At 37.5% G+C, this 19324-nt stretch overlaps 1 protein-coding gene across 3 annotated transcripts in view; it reads right to left on the bottom strand.

Annotated features, from left to right (window-relative positions):
• Positions 1-19324, bottom strand: part of TRAPPC9 (trafficking protein particle complex subunit 9) — a 453375-nt gene that overhangs the window by 278225 nt on the left and 155826 nt on the right. For all 3 annotated transcript variants that reach the window (XM_021532473.3, XM_021532475.2, XM_077781898.1), the window contains 2 exons: positions 17799-17941; positions 8256-8366 (listed from right to left, as the gene is read on the bottom strand). In XM_021532473.3, the coding sequence (XP_021388148.1) occupies positions 8256-8366; positions 17799-17941 (254 nt within the window). The remainder of the gene's footprint in view (positions 1-8255; positions 8367-17798; positions 17942-19324) is intronic.

The following is a 19324-nucleotide window of genomic DNA, read 5'->3' as shown; positions in this document are numbered from 1 at the left end:
ATCACCCATCAATTTTGAAACATGATTTTCTAAAACTACAGTCTGAATGTACTGGTTTGAATATTTGTGAATTAAGAGCAAGCACAATTCATTTCAACTCTGATTTTCTTCAGGAAAAAGTAATTTTTCCTGTTTAGCTTGTTGCTTCATTGCTATCTAACAAAATAAACAATTATAATTTTTCTTTTATTCTTACTTTTTCTTCCTCATTCCTTGCACAAAAATGAAAACCCAATTAAAAAGTATTAGCACTTCAGTCAATTTTTTTAACAAGCCTGCACTTTGTCAAATGCTTCCACAGCTGTGCTTAGCACCCAAAATTTCAATAATGAAATAATTTTTTTTTCGAGTATTGAAGAAATTAAGGAAGGAAAAAGTCTGGCTTCTTCTATGAGAAAAAAAAAGCTATTTAAAAAAAAATTCTAAATCAGAATCCTGAAATCAATTACTCTGACTTTTTTCAAAAGACAGCTTTTGAACCCTGCAAGTCCTACAACCTGTAATCTACTTAGGATTTAAGGGGAAAATGAAGTTGACTGCTCTGGATTTTGAGTGATTTATAGCTCATTTAAAACTGGAACAGCAGACTCGTGCTACATCTGTGTGATATTTTGTATAAGGGCCAAACTATCCAGCCATGTTTATGTAGTACCCTATTAAACTTAATAAATCCTGTCAGAGACAAACTTGGCCTGAGCTCACAAAGCTCCTGTTTCCCCAGCTGCATACACAAAATATTATAAATAGTGCAAATTGGGTCTTTTGAGGCCAAGGCAATGTTCAGAGAGGTCAGAAAAACTGCCATGCAGGCCAGATCCAGTGAGTTACTCACCCCTGATTGAGGAAAAGGCAACTGAAGAAGTGGGAAAAGAAAAAGAATCTTATGGAAAGTCATGTAATACCAAAAGAGGTGCCTGCCCAGGGCAGTATCCCAGGGTTGATACAATCCATACACTGAGTTTTGGGGAAGTGAGAGAAGGCAATAGGAGAAATAACCCCATTTTCTCAGACAAGTCTGAGAAAGTTGACCCAAAGGAAGCTCTTCAGCCTTTTTTTACTAGCAGCTGGAGATGAAAGTTCACCTCAAATACACATTTCTTGACAGAAACAAATGCTAAACTCAAATGCAAATCATAGGAAATAGATTGTCTGCACATTCCCTGTGGAAATACATCCTGACTAATCAGAAGGATGATATTGCATTGGGGCCAGGACAGGGAGAGGAACAGGAACGTATTGCTGTAAAACCTACAAGGGCATTTGTTTCACCATCAATTACAGGGATAGAGCACTGGAAAAGTCCTTCCAGTTGGGAAGTGTGGCAGTTGCAGGCAGATCTTTGGCAATTCCATGGAGGACACCTCAGTACCAGCCTTTGTGAAGGTCTTTGCCTCCACTTCTCCATAAGAGAGATGGTCTGATGATGCCCAAGGCCTTGAAATCTCTTTATTTCTAGAAGCATTCATACACAGCTCAAAGTTCATTTTTTATTTCTATGTTCACTTCTCTCAACCTTTACAGGAGAGCCCTCCTCTGTCCCCACCTCATACAATGCATTAATAATGCCTTTAAATTTTACTGCACTTGTCAGCCCAAAGTCAAAGGTTTTTATTTTCACCGCTCGCCTGCAATTTCTCCCATTTGATCTCCTCTTTGTCCTATGTGTGACCAGAACTGAATATCAAAATTCCCTCCTATCATTCCCTCTTTCTGTTTGCCTCTCCTGCTCTCAGATCACATTTGGGTTTTGCAGTGCAGTCACACCCAGGATCCCTGGGATCAACCTTGGCCTTCGCCCCTTACAAAGGAACCAGGACCAGGCAGGGACACGCTTGGAAGGGACCTTGAAAGAGCATCTGGTTTTCAAGGGATGCAAATGGATTCCTTGAGTGTTTCAGCTACAAAACTGAAACTTCTCTTTATTACTTCTTCTATTGCTCCTTCTTTATTTTTTATTTATTATTTATTATTGTGCGTTATTTTGCCGTTCTGTTTTTGCAGAATCCTCCTGCAGCATCTCCAGTTTTTGCAAAGTGCTTTGAAATAAATATGAACATCATAACTGGTTCATACTGGACCTGAACAGTGGTAGATATATCACCCTTTCCTACCCAAACAATTCCTTTACAATTTTTTGTTGAAAATAACTAATCATTCACTCAAAATTATGTACTATGTTTAAAGATTGATTTGGCTATTAGTTGAAAAAGGCAAGCCTTAAGAAACTTAAAAGTGTATTTAACAACTGCCAAATAGGAGACAAAATAAAAACTATTCCCTGACAACAAAGGGTGATTTTCATACTTTGGTTAATACAATTTGACTTGAAGATATCTCAGAAATATCCAGCTGGCCATAGATTCAACATGAAGACCAAGGGCAACTGCTGTGAAAGTTTATTTTCTCTTGACAGCAGGCAAAGCCTTAATCATAGCAGCTTTGTCTTTAAAACATAAACTGTAACAGCAATGTATGGAAAAAATCATTAATCTCCCATACAGACAACATGCCCTGTCATAAACAGACACACAAATTAAACAGTGACTTGGCAGCTGTGAGAAATAACAATCATCACTGAGTTACATATGGGTTATAAATTTATTGGGGGAACTTTTGGTTCAGAAAATGGGGCAGAATTTTTAATTCTTGCTCCCTTTGAAATAGGACTTATTTCAAAGAGTTTTCAAAATATGCATTGTTAACTAATACTGCAGAAATTGCAGCATACCACTGCACAACTTCACAGCTCAATTAATCAACACATTTACATCAAATAATTAAGCAGCAGAAATGGCCCTCATAATTAGTATGCACACAAAGGACTTTTAAAAAAATTCTTTGGTTTCCATGGATGAAAAAAAACCACCAGACTATGGGATAAAAGGTATAAAAGTGAAAATGATAAATTTTTTCTTCAATTATTCTTGTCTCATTAGAACGTAACAGAAAAATATCAAACTGGGTGAACTCAATACACACAAAAGTTCACTTAGCAAAACTGAGCAAAACACCTATAATTCTGCTGATAACAAAAAAAAAAAAAAAAAAGACTCAAAACTTACTGTAGAGTATACGTGTAAGAAAACACACTCATTTAACCTGTAACCCTGCTAAAAGGCAGGGTAAAACTGCTGACCCAGAAAGGAGGTCTGAACTTCAGTGTTGACTTTGCTGCTGCAGTATTTCTTCATCTTATTTTTAATTAGGCAACTTCCAATTAAAAAAAAAATGAAAAGGCCAAAATTCCATCATGTTCTTTCACATCAGCATCCCCTGGGTCACCAGCACTTGTCAGGACTTGTAAATTTTGCAGAAAAGCCTCTCTGATTTGAATTACCAGCAAAACTATTTCCTCATTTACCATGGCCTGTCCTGTTTGCTCTTCATTTTTCAGCTCCTCACACCAGTCCTGTCCTGGGCATCCAAAGCTTTAATCCCCATGGTCCTCACAGCAGGGCCAGACCAGGCTCAAAAATCCAATGTGTGAATGTGCAGAGCCCAGGGTGGAGTGTCACACATGGGGAAGGTTTCAGCAGCTCAGCTTTGCTGTCCCACAAGGACAGAGGAGAGAATTGATCTGCTCAGACCCTCCCCACCATCAATCTTCCCCCAGCGCCTCAGACACACCGTGCACAGAATGGGGATGGAAAGGCAAGGCAGGGTGTGTGGCACAAAATGAGATTTTGAGTCCTCTAAATTTGGTTAAATAGGTGTTAGTCACCATTCATCCCAGAGAAGGCAGAGAACCCCACCCCTCACATTTCACACATTCTGAAGGGTCACCAGTGGCTCCCTGTTCTTTTTTAGGGGTCATTTCATTGTTACCAGCTCCTTTTGAAGGTTTGGGATGAACACATGCAGAATAAATCCCTTTCTGTTCAGGTGGGGTGGGTTTGTGGTTTAGGGTGGTGTCAGACACACAACATGAAACCATCACCAGCTGTGCTGGACCATGAACAGACACCAGGATACAGAACAAAAGTTCATGAAAGGGTTTGACTCTTCTTCCCATCTAATGGGAAGGAAGTCTGGTCCAATAAACTCAGTCTACCAAAATGAGATATCCTGGGGCACACAACGAGATTACATCTATTACCATAAATTATGAGGTGATGTAGGCATAAATGAGGGCTGTCACGAAATTTAATTTTAATGGTTTGATAATCAAGTAAGAAACACAATAATTACCGTACCTACGGTTTTTCAATAAATTCAGATCATTGCTAGTGGCAGCACTTTTTTGTTCACAGATATTAATATAATTCCCTCCAAGAGCTGCCTGCTATATTTTTCCATGTCAGAATAACCTGTTGATTACCTCGTTGCTGGGATAAACAAGTTCAGATTTCCCACTGATTACATTCAAAACAGTTTCACTTTGCTCACTGCAAAACTCCTCTAGCAGTGCAGATGACTGCTTCAAGAAACAGCTTTTTTCTTCCTCAAGAAACTGGAGACTCAGCTAGTCCAGAAAAAAAACCTCTGGAGGCTGAGCTTTCCAATAGCAGATATGACAGAATTTGCTTCCTTCATCATCATGTGTCATATGTTCAACTGGAGAGGTGAACAAAACATGTTGATGCCACTGTGTGATATTTTAAATTAACTGAAGACATTGCCAACACCTCAGCATCACTCACTGCAGCCAGAACTTCCACAGAGTAACTTGGCTGACACCATTTCCTCAGGACAACAGGTCTCCAGTGCATTTCCCTGTGGATATTGAAGTTGTAAAAAAATTCCTGCAGGTGTAAAGCAGCAAAAATCAATTTGAGTTGGAATCTAGCTTTGCAATGAACCTTAAAATTATTTTCAGGAGTTCAACAAACAACTGTCCAAAACTCTTGCCCCTCTCTTTTCTTCAACCAACTCACAGGAGAGGGAGGACAAATCTCCTCTCTTTTCCTTCTTTACTCCAAAGAAATCTTGTTCTCTTGTCTCCCCATCATAATCTTGTGGGGAAAAAAGACCTCAGACTAAAACATGTCACTAATTGTCCCACAATGGGATACAAAAAAACATTTCAAGTCATGTGGAAAGCAGAGATGGGAATATGAAGTCTCTAATTAACATCTTGGGATACAGGGGAAATAAAAAGGCTGATCCTTTCATTTGTTTGTCTGCAAAACAAGCAGTGATGAAAGACAGAAAGATAAGTGAACAAAATAATCACTGAGCCCAAATTATCATTTCTGACTATAAAATGACAGGGAGCAAAATGTTTCTCTATCCTAAAATAGAGGGAGAAGAGTATCACTTCTCAGAAACACTGCTTATGTATATCTCCGAGAACAGCTACAATGCACACAGTAAATAATCAAAATTATTGGCTTATAAAGTACAGCAAATTGTAAGTTTTAGCTTTTCTGAAAGCTAAAATGATAATTTTCACTAGTCAGCAGAATAATCTTACTGTAGAAAAAGGTATCTATTTTCAGATAGTCTTTTAATGGCCTAAAGGACATATCTTTTCCTAAGTAGTACAATATCAGTTTTTCCAGTGCTATTGTAGCAGCTATTATTGCCCTGTCTCTAAGTTAATTGAAGCAAACTGCCTTTCAGACCTTAAAATAAAAATATTGTGCACTATTCTACACATTTGATCCATTTTACATGAATACAAATAAGACAGAGAACAGGAAAGGGTTGGAACACACCAAATAATGTGAACACTGCAAAATGGATCCCAGGTACTGCCCTTGATGGGCTCAGAAAGATTTGGCAATGCCAGCACTGATCTGCTGACAATCCCAGACTTGTTTTGGCATTTCTGTTTCTATTTCCTCACCCCTCCCATTGTCAGGACCATGGTCAATTGCACAACTGCATTATAAATCAAATATATTACTGAGTGTTCTAATAACTGCAGCACTCAGGAACTTCCATCAGCATTCCTCATTTTCCATGGGAGCAATGCAGGAATCCCCTGCAAATTCCCTCTCAGGAGGGAAAAAATTACATTCTACAGTGACCACTCTGTAATGTGAAGAAGAGAAGCAACACATCAAAATTTCCAAGTTATTTTACTTTCTAAACATCCCAATGGGAAGCAGAAGAGGCCAGAGTAAGCAGGATGCAGAATTATCCTTCCTTGTGGGTCTGGAGGCAGAGAATATGAAAACACTTACAGTCCCCAGCAATAACAAAAGGGACAATGAGAACAATTTCCTGCTGCCTCCACTCTGTCAGGATGGGAGATTTCAAAGTGAGGGTGATGAATGGAGACAGAGTAAATTACAAAAGGAAGAGAAAGTGACCAAAGCTGGCAAAAAAGTCGTAATTTAAATAAAGGTGGAATGAGGCAAACATTAAAAATGAGGGGAGCATCAAAAAATGTACAGGGAAAATGAAAGAAATAATGAACTTGATTGAAAAACTTCTCTTGAAAAATTAATCAGGTATTAATAACAATTGATATCCAAAGAAAAAAATTCCTAAAAGAAGACTCTAAAATATGGATGTGTTGAAAAGCTTTGTATATTTGGGTTGTAAGCCTTGGTTCAAAAACAGATTCTAGGGAATTCTTGCCCCATGTTAAAAAGCAAAGATCTGGAGCCATTGCTTAAAAAGGGAAAAAAATTCTCCTTCTTTTTTTTTCTTTTATTTTTCCCCAAAGAGTAGCAAAAGCCTTTTCCTAGGAGTGGGAAGTTAATTTTAAAGCCCAGTGTATGTTTCACCTGCTTTTCTGCAGTAAATCTATTGGAATAAAAACTAAAACTTATAGCAACATAGGAGCCATATACACAGGTTTACAATGAAAAGAAATAGATAATAAATGAGTTTAGAAACAATAGAAAATGTGCAATTTCTAACCAACATGAAAAAGGTATTTGTCAATAAGAATAAAAATAACTTTAAAGGCTTAAATACCTGCAACACATATAAAATCTTATTTGATAAATGACTGTTTCAAAAGACTTATTGAAAGAGTTTATATCCATTGCAATGTAATGATTTAAGGATATTTAAATTTAGATTTAAATCCATAGGAAAAACAAAACTCAATCAAAGGGATGCAAAGAAATTTTATAACCTGATTCGTAGCATAATTTCGATATGTTATATATTGTCCCAAAAACTGGGAATGAAAAATTTCAAGGGGTTTGAAAACTACAAAAACAATGCAGAAAAACAAGAGGCATACAAATAAAATCATAAAACAATATAGATAGGAACAGTAATATTTTGGTGACTGTCTAGACTGCTTTTTAAAAAAGAAAAAAGACAATTCTTTCCAAACAAAAGGAAGAAGCAATGTATGTCACTGACGTTTTTGTCCATCGCTTGGTAAAGTAAAATTCAACCTGAGTTTGAGTCAACACGTTTCCACTTGGTTGTGCTTTGGGAGGCACCAAGGCAAAAAGCATTCCAAATGTACTGCTATTTTACCTATTCTGTAATTCTTTTTGACAGCTGCGTTCCTTGCAATTAACACGGTTTGACTTTGAACTTAATATTCATCCAGGGATTTGCAGACATGAAAACATCCCTCTTTAACCAAGTTTCTCAGCTGCAGCCTTAAAGAGTGCAGCACAACTCTCCCAGAGAAGAGAGCAGTGCAGGGAGCCCAAAAGCAAGAGTCCCTTTTCCACATTATCACCTTTCCAGGATGAAATTGGAATTCAGATGCAATGATCATCTGAAGGAGATTAACCAGGCAACCCTGGGCTACAGCCAGCAGCAGGAATCTGAGGCAGGTGTGTAATGGCAAATAATGGTTAATAATGAGCTGTACATCACTCTAGTAGGGTTGTAAGAATCAATACCCACAACAGTCTGCTTGATCTGAAATATATTTTCCCACAGAGACTGGAATTGCTTTTTCTTCAATTCTATTTTTCGTTCCTGTTGTTTTCTTTGTAGGAAAAGTGAGGAAATGGCTGGAGAACCAATGTAAAGAAAATTTAAAACTGGGAAAGGATAAGAAACTACTGAGGTCAGGTTTTAACATGAGGATTACATTCAGAGCACATGGAAATTACATTCAAACACTGTACAGAAGTTAAATGAGCTGTACACCTCAGTACCAGCTGCTTTGTATTTCATTATTTCCAGGATCACTACATGCAGAGCCCAAATAAACTTACTTGAGATATTGCTAAAACTTAGTGATGCACCTTCAAGAAAGAAAAACTTTTATGTTCTTTGACACATGTACAACATTTAAAAAGAACAACAGGCACCTAAATGTCATCAGATGTGTACAGAAAAATAACAGGGCTAAACCTGGGCCCTTTTGGCAGTGCAGCACTCACCGCTGACACTCCCCGGCATGCAGAATTAAATCTTCATTGTTCCTGGCACTGATGGTCAACTCATGCTCTGAGGAATTGAAGACATCAAGAAGAAGGTGGCACTGCCGGGTGCTGTTCAGATGGAGGGGAAAAAAAACCCAAATTCAGTGATGATATTATTGTATGTTTATCAAAATTACTATTTATACATGGATATAAATATATATACAAACAATACATGCATTCACATAGAGGTTTTATCTCCTCCTCCAATTGTAAGAGTATTCTTATCCTTCAAAAACAACCTTTTTAAAAATAGATACTTTTTTATTGGTAGAACTAAGCAGAAGGGTACATCCTAAAGTGAAGCAATCCCATGACAATTCTGACCTGCACAGTATCAAACCCCACAGTATTTGTTCACCTTTCTATATTCTCACTTTGCAGCTTTCACATTTACTTCTGTGGAGAAAGCCACAGCGATTTTTCAGTTCTTTAAGCCTTCAGGTAAAAAAAAAAAAAAAAAAAAAAAAAAGTTGTATTATTTTAAATTACCTTGACATTATCTCTTTAAGACACAAATTTGCAAACAAAAATTTTAATTGGTTTAAGTTCATAATAAAGGAGAAAATCCATTTCCATGGCCTGTCCACAGAGCAAAACAAGCTGGCAATTGGAATACTTAATCTTAATTTCTCTGAGAGAGAGAAAACTCTTTCCCCCCTGTAAGACAGGCAAACACAGGCACTTCTCACAGAAAAACTGAATATTTTTTGGCTACTATTCTTCAAATCCAAATCGCCTCAGATACATTTGATAGAAATACACCAACTGCATTTCTGGTAACCTCAGAAAATAATAGTGATAAAGTTGCAGAATAGAAACCTTACTGCAATAGTGCATTCCAATAAACTTTTCAATTATAATTAATATTTTATAAACTATTTTAATTATGTTAATTGTAATAAAAATAATTTTCTAATTAATCTACTATTTAATAAAATGAAGTGCTAATATTTTCAGTAATTCTTTTATTCTAGTTAATATTCTGGAAAATTTTATTCTAATTTACAGCCTTTTCTTCCTTGTGAGAATAAGCAGAAATAGCAGCATTAATGATAAAAATATAATACACATGAAAATTTATTTGCACCAGGTATCAAAATGCCAAATCCTATCAGATACCTGCAACAACACTTTAGCAATCTAAATGAAATTCCAAACTTCCCAAGAGGCTGCTGAACAACCCAGAAATATCCCCAAAAGGGAAGAAAGAGGAATATTGGTGGGAGTTGTCAGAGCCATCCTTCAATGTGCATGAACAAGCTACAGTTGTGTGCCTGGGGCAACCAAGAATATTTATATTATTTATATTTATTTTATATGTATTGCATAGCAGTTTACAATTGAACTGAAAACCATTCCAAAGGCAATTAAACTCAGAGCTACAAGAGTTTAAGACCTGTTCTACCGAGGCTGAGGTCACCAAGTGACAATAATGCCACCTGCAGCCAGGCACTGCTGGACAAGCAAGCACTGCTGTGGTCAGGACCAGATCTCTAAGCAAAAATAAAAAAGCAAAAGTGGAGGTGGAGGCTTTTTTAATATATATTTTAAGAGATTTCTCTCTCTTTGTAAAACCCCAATGACTACTGAGTACAGAGGGGGATGCAGGGAGGCAGCTGAGTGCCTGAAGCAAGCATGTCAAAACTCAAGAATTCAGAACAAATAAGGAGACGTGGCTCTTGTTAGAAAATTCCTTCCTCGGAACTCACAGGAAAGAAATAACTGGAAGGGCAGTGCTTGAGTCAGGTACCAGGAAGGAATGGAAAAGGGGGAACAGCTTTTATCACCTTCTCCCTCATCTTTGGCAGAGTGGGACGAGACCTGTGAAGTCTCAAACGACCTCTGCATCTCCAGCAGATACAACGTGATGGTCTGCTAGAGCAACTTCCAGTGTAGATTAGTTTTAACAACTTAATATGGAAGGAATTTGTTATTTCTGCCACAGCAAACCCAAACAAAAAACATTCAAGCCTGCTGCAAAATCTTCTGGCAGTAGAAGCAAAGTTTTGCAAATAAAACAATTCATGCCACAAAGGACTTACACAAGCAGCTGCCCTTCAGGACTAAACAACATTGATTTTAAAAATTCCTAAATATGAATTCTTGAAAATTATTCATCACCACGACATTTATTTCCTCCTCTTCCAACACTACACGACATAGACACATAGGAAATTTTTAAGTTTATTCTCAAGGGAAATCTTTAGGTAAAAAAATAGAAAACTTTCAAGTTACAGAATTATTACAGTATCTTGAAAACTTAGAAGAATTAAGATAATAGTGTGAAAGAACTGAAAGTAACATTAAGACTGTAGAAAAGGTAGCACTAGATCTTCAGAATAAATACAGGAGAGGATCAAAGAGACTATTACAGCAATGAAAACCAAACACAATTAAAGGTTTGTTGTTTTATTTTTTTTAATTCAAATAGGAAGCTTCAAACAGAAGCTGCATCCAAGTAAGGAAAACAAGAAAGCATAAGCTCTGGCAAATCAGATATAATGCCAAAAAAAAGTTAAAAAACAAAAAAACAAACAAACAAAAAAAAAAACCAAAAAAAAAAAAAGAAGAAAAGAACCCCTGAAGTTGTTAAAAGAACAATTTGATGAAGATCTGAGAACCAGCAGGAAGGTTTTTTTTTTCTTTTTTTTCTTTAACATTCTGCAATCAGTAGGATTGTGTAGAACTCAAGATGCTGAGTTACGAAAGTTCCAGGAAACCAAAGAATTAACAAGAAAGTCAAAAATTATTATCAATTTTCCCTCCAGCAGAACATACAGAAGGCCATCCTATGCACAACAGGAATTAAAGAACCTATTTCAGTGTCAGTAAAGATTTGAGAGGCAAATAACATTTATGCAACTGTGATAAAGGAACTCCAGTAAGATTTTGCTGAACTCCTATATTTAAGTGCAGCCAGAAATAGTTGCTTAAACCAAGCTCTTTACCAGAAAATATCAAACATTAAATTGTTTTAAGGATTTTAAAGCAATTCACCAAATCTTAGACCACTAGAGGTGACCTCAACACTATGTAAATCAGGTTTTTTTAATGTCTGACAGCTTACAAAAAACCCTTAAAACACTCAAAATAATAAATGGATCTAAAGTTGATTACATGATATACCATAACGGCACACTGACACATTTGGCAGAGAAACACCAGTCATAAGCCATGGATTTCTGGAACTGGGAAAGACTTGCCCATATATACACAATTTATACTCCCTTCCCCAAACTGTCCACCACCATGTAATAGTTTACTCTAAATATTTAATTGGTGGAGGAGGGTGGATTTTGAGTCCTCTAAATTTGGTTAAATAGGTGTTAGTCACCATTCATCCCAGAGAAGGCAGAGAACCCCACCCCTCACATTTCACACATTCTGAAGGGTCACCAGTGGCTCCCTGTTCTTTTTTAGGGGTCATTTATTGTTACCAGCTCCTTTTGAAGGTTTGGGATGAACACATGCAGAATAAATCCCTTTCTGTTCAGGTGGGGTGGGTTTGTGGTTTAGGATGGTGTCAGACACACAACATGAAACCATCACCAGCTGTGCTGGACCATGAACAGACACCAGGATACAGAACAAAAGTTCATGAAAGGGTTTGACTCTTCTTCCCATCTAATGGGAAGGAAGTCTGGTCCAATAAACTCAGCCTACCAAAATATCACAGCACACAAGCATTCTTCTATTTTGATCATCTTCCTGATTTGTTCATGATGCTTGCTTTTGAAAAATCTTCCATACATGTCATGTTCAAGGTTTTCTTTGACAAGTGACACAAAATTGCAGAAGGTTGTAGACATAAAAACTAGAATTTGAAGGAGATCTTTTCAGTAGATTGATTTACCATTTGAACATCTCAGAAATACAAATTTAATCAATGCTGACATCAAAAAACAATTAAGAAATTTTTTTAATTGAAAATTGAGTTAACAGTGTCTTAGATTTCTAGTGCATAAATGAATTTCTGTTATCATCTACTGTAGAACTGAGAACACAGCACAAGCAAGAGTTAGCAGCACAATGAATCATGCTGTATTTTTAAAATCTTACAATGCCAGTTATGGTTCCAAAAACAGTCACAAAACTAGGGCCATGGGAACTTCAGGCAAGTGACAATGACATTGTGATCTAAAAATCTCTTTCAGGAGGATTGTGATTACTTGAAATGACAGCTGAGGATATTCTTCAGTAACACTAAATACAGAATTAAACCCCAAATGCAGCTGCAACGATGGCTCACTTCAGTGAACAATCTCTGCAGTTCTGTCTCCAGCTTAGTTTAAAAGTCACTTTAAACAAGAAATTCTCAGGAAGGTTAGCAAGTTTTCTGCATCCTGACTCATCTCTCTTTCCCATCAACAGAAATCATGGAGTATTTTCATATCCACTTATTTTTTTTCTTTGAACATCCATTGCTGCACAGAATGGGACAGACGGGGAAGAGAAGCTTTGGCTCTGGTGACAAGGGTGTGACAGATGACAACCCTGTCCTCCAAAATCCACTGACCAACACAAAGAGCAGCACAGCAGAACAACCATCCACACCACCTTTGTTGATGCTCTTGTGTCTTCAGTAGGGTCTCTTTAATTTCATTTTTAATCAATCATCTAAAAATTGAGTTCTCAGTACTAACTTCAGATGATTAAGTCAGTTTCTCCACCTTACTGGCAAAAGGTCTTTTCACAAATTCCAAGAAGCGTCCTCATCTGACTTCTCCCAGTTGGAAACCTTTTCACTTTTGCTAAATATTCCCAGCACATCTATAAATATTTGCAGATTTATGTTCTGACATCTTCATGTGTCAAACCATAGATATTTAACATCTGGATCTCAAAAATCAATTCTCTCAATCTGCAAGCTACTTTCTGCTGCTCTTTCATGAACCCACTGCAATGTTACACCATTAGCAGAAGTTAAATACCTCTGATTACCAAGATAATTTAACTATTGGATGTAACCTCCCACATGTCATGAGCTAGCACTCAGTAGACTCTATATTGAGCTCAATGGTATATAAATAAGGAATATATTTTAGAATGACATCCACTCCTGAGAACATTAATATAAATCCATTGCTTGACAGATTTTCCTAATGATTTGTCAGTTTAATTGCACCAAATGAGAGCTTTATTTCTTTATTTAGTTGAATTTGCCTGGTTCCCAATTTGACTGACTTTTATTATTAATATTTTTCATTAACAAAACAGTGACTTTAATACTAATTATTTTCTCCATGTAAAAACATCAGATCAATTTAAGCAGGTCACATCTCAGTCCTCCTGCAAACCAAACGCCCTGCTCCTCAATCACCCAAACAAGAGAGGTTTTCCTCCACCTTTCAAAGCTCGATGACATTTTGAACACCAAAATACTGAGAAAGAGAAGACCATAAGCAGCTGCCTATCAGTAGGTGACTGATTCTTATTCTGAATGTAGCAAATGTGAACATTTAATTAAAAAAATCTGACTATATAAAATCAACAAGGGTTTCAGAAACTGGTACATAACTTCTTATCATACACCAAAAAAGTCTGTTAGAGCACAGCTGACGAAACAATGCTATTTAGTCTTTCCCTTGTATAATTTGTAAATATATAATAATCAGGATTTCTGAGCCCTGGTATGGAATTAATTCATGTGGTAAGGCAATGACAGGAGACAATTAGGACAATTGTACTACATAGATGCATCTGCATTTTATGGTATGTAAGTGGTTAAACAAGTAGATCCCTGAAACCCTTCAAGATTTCATTGAGCTGCAGGACAGAGTAGGAGAACTTTCAACATTAATTCCTTATCCCTTATACCCCATTCCAGGGCATTCCTGATGATGCTCCTGGGACAGTCCCCTCCCTGCACACACCAGCAAGCAGAGCCAAGGATCACAGGGAACATTTCCCAGCACAAGGCTGCTCTGCCAGCCCCTTTGGGTGCAGGCAGCTGAGGGAGCATGGGGTGACACCCAGGGAAGGACCTGGGAGCAGATGAGGAGTTCTTCAGGGATGTTCTGTCAGTTCTTTACTGCCAAAACATGCTCTGTCCCAACAGCAGGGCTGAGATCTGACCCAGAATTGGGTGTGGACAGAGCAGAGATCAGAACCAGAATTAAAAATGGGCAGAGCAGAGATCAGAACCAGAATTAAAAATGGGCAAAGAAGAGATCTGAGCCAGAATTGGGTGTGGGCAGAGCAGAGCTCTGAGCCAGACCAGGAGCAGATCAGGCACTGCAGCGTGGCAAGGGCTGCATCCACCCCATCTCAACCCCACAGAGCAGCACAGCCAAAGGTTAAAAGGATCTGTTGTCATGACTAAACAACTGAAGATATATTTGAGATGTGGTTAATGAAGCTTCTCCCCATGAGGCAGGAACTTGTGCATGAGGGGAAGATATAATTTTGCTTAGATATTTAAAAAAAACAAAAGCCAAGCCCAAATCCCCAGTTGCTTCAGTGATATTTCCCATGCATTTCTGCTCCAGCAGCTAAATAGAAGAAATACCAATTAAGTTTGGAAGACTTCTATATAAACCATAATCTTTATGTTACAATGGGGGGTGAAGTGTTTTCATTAACATTTTTCCTGAGATTTTTTTCAGTAAAGGCCTAAGGGAAGAATCAATGCTCAAAGTTTTTTTTTAGTTTGCTTTGACTTTTTAAGCCCAGGAGTTAGTAAGCTGTTTCTTACTTTTGTGGAGGCAAAAATGTAAAATAGAAATAATAAAATGAAAAAGAAAAGGAAAAAAATTAGATAATGAAAGCAATGCTAACTTCCATTCTGAAATGACAGCTAAGGAGGCAAATTATAAAATAAAATTTCTTTTAATGACTAAACCAAAATAGCTCAGCACCTCAGACAGTACTTAAGCAATGAAGTCTTAGTGGTAAACCAAAAGGAAATCAGATGTGAGTTTTTACCAGAGCAAGCAAAAGTAAAAAAAACAAAACTTTTAATTCGCTGTCGCTGTGTCTCAGATATTGGCAGAGATTATCAACAGTAAAAACCCAAATTTTGTTTCCTCTAATGATGAACAGTGATCCTCAGCAAATTGGGATACACATTTCCGCCATTTTTCATTCTAAATTATAATATCAAATGCCATGACTTCTCCTGATGGAGAACCTGCACAGGGATGCACAAGAGCAAAGGAACAGTGATACAGATCACTAAAGCCAAACACATGGTACAAGCAGTAAGAGGTAAGAACACAAAATCCATTCATGACTTAGCAAACAATATATACCTAAAGTAACACCCAAAATGAAAAAAAAAGCTTTTTGACAGGTCTGGCAAGAAAACATTTCTAAGAAAAATGTAAATATTACTGTCTTTTTCTCCAACTCAGTAAAGGTTTTAGGCACCCTTAAAAGCAGCCACATCTTTAACTACATCTCCAATCATCAAACCACTGAAAGTTTCCACGGACTTAACTGATCAGAGTGGTGAACAAGCAAAGGATGAAGCAAACACACACAAGGTGAGTTGAATTGGAGCCACTGAATACAGCACCAGCTGCCACATGACCTGGGAAGCTGTGCCCTGCAAACACAGAAACTCTGCCTTTGAATTAGCACCTCCATCTCTGTGTCAGGATTTCAGGATTAAATGCTTGCCCCACATCATGAATTCCAGATTGACAAGGCAGGAGTGGGATAACCTTGGCCTGCACAAAACACAGCTGGGAAAGCCAAGCACAAAAAGCCAAAATCCCAACAAGGGAGAGTCAAATAAAAGCATCAGGTTGCATTTGAAGCTTTTATGGAAGGTTTGCAGCTTCACCCCCAGTCCACCCTGTAAGGAATTGCTGTGAACCACATAGCAGTCTGTCCACTAAAAATATACATTTTGAGAGTATGGAGAGCTTTTTTAGCACTAAATGGAGGGAACTAGGAATTCAAATAATAAATGAAATCTAGTTATTTTAACCTCTATAATGAGTCTTTTTGAAAACTATCTTTAGCTGATGCTGTGGTACTTCCAGGTTGTTCAAGAGAGATCACTTATTCAATCTTGAAAACCTTTCAAAGGCTGAAGAATATGCCATTGCAGGGATGAAACTGAACATCATTAAAAAGGGGCCCAGAATTTTGCAAACAGTTGTTCTGAATACTGGGTTCTGCCTTTGCCAAACAGCATCAGATTTGCTTTACTTGAGCAATTCCTAGAATAATAAAAACATGTTATGCTACACTTTCAAGCAGCAAAATGCTCAAGAAACTTGCTTATTGATAGAACCATATGGTTTCATAAAAGCTGGACACAAATGACTCATTAAAAATAATCTTGTCTCATTTTTGAACATTTTCTTAAAAAAACTATTGCAGTGTTTCAGTATCTTTGCCGAACCTAAAACTCCCTTGCTAACTGCAAAGGTCATTATTTGCTGTATCCCCTGTGGAGAAGAACAGAATCCCATCCATCTTGGCATTAAAAGCTCCACTCCCCTGTCAGTCATCTTCCCTTCAGCAGGAGCAGAAGTTGCTTTAAACATATGTTTTAGCAAAAATCCTATCTTATCACTCTTCTTGCTCTAGACTCTCCAACTTTCCTTCGTGTTCAAGCCTAAAACTTTCCTTTATGCTTTTTTTCTTCTGCTCACAGCCCTGATTTTCAGGCTATGTTGCTGCCACAGGCTGTCCATCCATCTTTGGACATTTCTGCCATGGTGTGATACTGGTGACTCAATTCTTTCCTTTGAAAATTAAATCTTCACCCACTATCTCCTAGACTGGCATTTCCTTCTTGCCCACCTTTAAATTTCTGAAGTCTGTCATGAAAGGGTCCCAGGCCCAGCAGGAATCTCTTTGAACAATTAAGTTCCCTCTCAACTATTATTATTATTGGTGTTGCATACGTAACTGCACTGAAATAATCTCAGAATTTAATCAAACCAAATTCTTGTTTCCACTGTGCATAGAGGGGTTTTTTTTTACAATAATCCTACTAATTATTAAAATAGATGCATCCAGTGGCTGATAAATCTTATGCAAACAGATTTTGATTATCACAGCATTTGACCACCATCAAGTGTTGCCTTGATTTTAAAATTCACTAAGACATGTGAAACTACTCTGCAGTTTACAAGAGAAAACAAACACCAAAGGAGAGTCTGGTCACAATTTATTTGTAACATCATTCACATGTGCATTTTCAGTAAGATTGTGTTACAAAAACCCAAACTCTGTACTACACAACACACCACAACTGCTAAGAGATATAGAAAAAATATCATCACATTGTACAATAAACATGAGATTTCCAGTCTCTGCTAAAACACATCATCATGAGAAAACATCTGAACCTCAGAAGCTGCTGAATGCACCTGAATTGCTTCAATAAGCTCCTAAATAAGCAATTTAGAAAATGTCTTCAAATTATTCTTTACCTACATGATTCTGATGATATTAAAAATGTTTCCAATGTGGTCTTTAAGTTGTATTCAATAGGACAGAGACAATGAGTGAGATCTCCAGAGTCAGGGTGAGGCTTACCTTGTTGCTGGCAGGGTACTGATGCGAGTGAAGAAAACAGAGGGCTCCACCTCCACGTGGAGGCCCAGGGCAAGGTTCCTGTAGTATCCTTCAGCATGTCCTGGTCCACCAGAGTACTTGAAATTCATAATGGCTTCCAGTGTCTAGAGGAATAAAAGTCAATTCCTTGTTAGCTATTTTTCACTACTGTGCATTTCACAAGTTCAATTAAATTAGGCCACAGAAGTGATTTGCAAATTTGCTTTCCTAACCCATCCATTCTGTTATCTCAGTAAAAAAGGCAATCTAACAAATAACTGCAGCTTAGGCAAACAGTTGCCTAATCCTTTTGAAAACTAAAGAGTGCATCACAAAGTCAGCTAGACTTCCCTTTACATAACTCCTCTCCATATCACATTCAACATCAAAAAAATAAAAAAAAGATGCTTAAAAGAGTTAGGGTTTATTAAATGCTGCACTCCTTCATACTCTTGAAAAATATTCACCACTTCACTATCTAATCAAATAGAAAAGCTTCAAAGTTTGGGGGCAGATAAAGATTATACAAAGCTAAAAGAATCTGGCCTCTCAACAAGTCACTGCAAACTTACTCTCGTGTCCATGAACTAACTGCATGCATCTTGTCTTTGTGTTCATTTTATAGGAAATGGCTGGTTAATAAATATTAAAAATGAGGATGATTCTCTAGCAGGAGCCCTCTGCACTCAAATTGCTCTCAGCAGCACTGAGCCTTTACTTTTGTGAGGAAATTTGGGGCTTTGTGTCTTTCCCCTCGATGAACAGCACAGGAGCAGCTTCCCAGCACCGTCCCCACGTCATCCTCATGTCCAAGCTCAGACCAACCCTTTGATTGATCCAAAGAGATTATTCACCACCTCCTCTTTCATTATGTTCCTGAAATATGATTTGCTGGAAGCAAGGTGAGAATTTGGGAAATGTCACTGGAGTTGTTTTTTTTTTCCTCCCTTTTTATTCTGGTCCTCGGGCAGCTGCTACTGCCACGCCTCCGAGCAAGGACAGAGGCAGTGCCAGCCCTCCAGCCTGAGATGGGCAGCACATATTATGCTGAAGCCTCTATCTGGGAGGACAGACACTTCTTAAAAGGCTTTAGAAACAACACCAATTTTGTCTTTGTTTGGCTTTTAGCTCATTCTTTATTAAAAAAGGCAAAAAATGCCAAACCTCAAGTCAACAACTTATCCAGGAAAGGAAATCTATTTGTCAGACACCATCAAGCCTCAGAAAGGTAAAAGCACTCTGCCTTTCAACTGAAGATTCACAACAAAATTTATGAGACTTGTTATTTTTTATCATGAGCTCTAAGGAACAATCTAAAGATTTTCAAACTTACAAAAAACTCCATTTCTGTTTGATACCATTGTGTTTATAAGTCTGGCAGAAGGAAAAGAAACCGAGAGAGAATAATCTTCTTAAAATAACCACATTCAGTGATTTAAAGAATACCAAAATCAAGAGTTTAATGTTCTGTTGCATGTGTGCACTTAATTGTTCTGTCTATTTCCAAC

The sequence above is a fragment of the Lonchura striata genome, chromosome 1 (assembly GCF_046129695.1).
Source record: "Lonchura striata isolate bLonStr1 chromosome 1, bLonStr1.mat, whole genome shotgun sequence".
In the NCBI taxonomy this organism is placed as follows: Eukaryota; Metazoa; Chordata; class Aves; order Passeriformes; family Estrildidae; genus Lonchura; species Lonchura striata.
The sequence above is the reverse complement of the archived record's forward strand: the minus strand, read 5'-3'. Positions and strand labels throughout refer to the sequence as shown.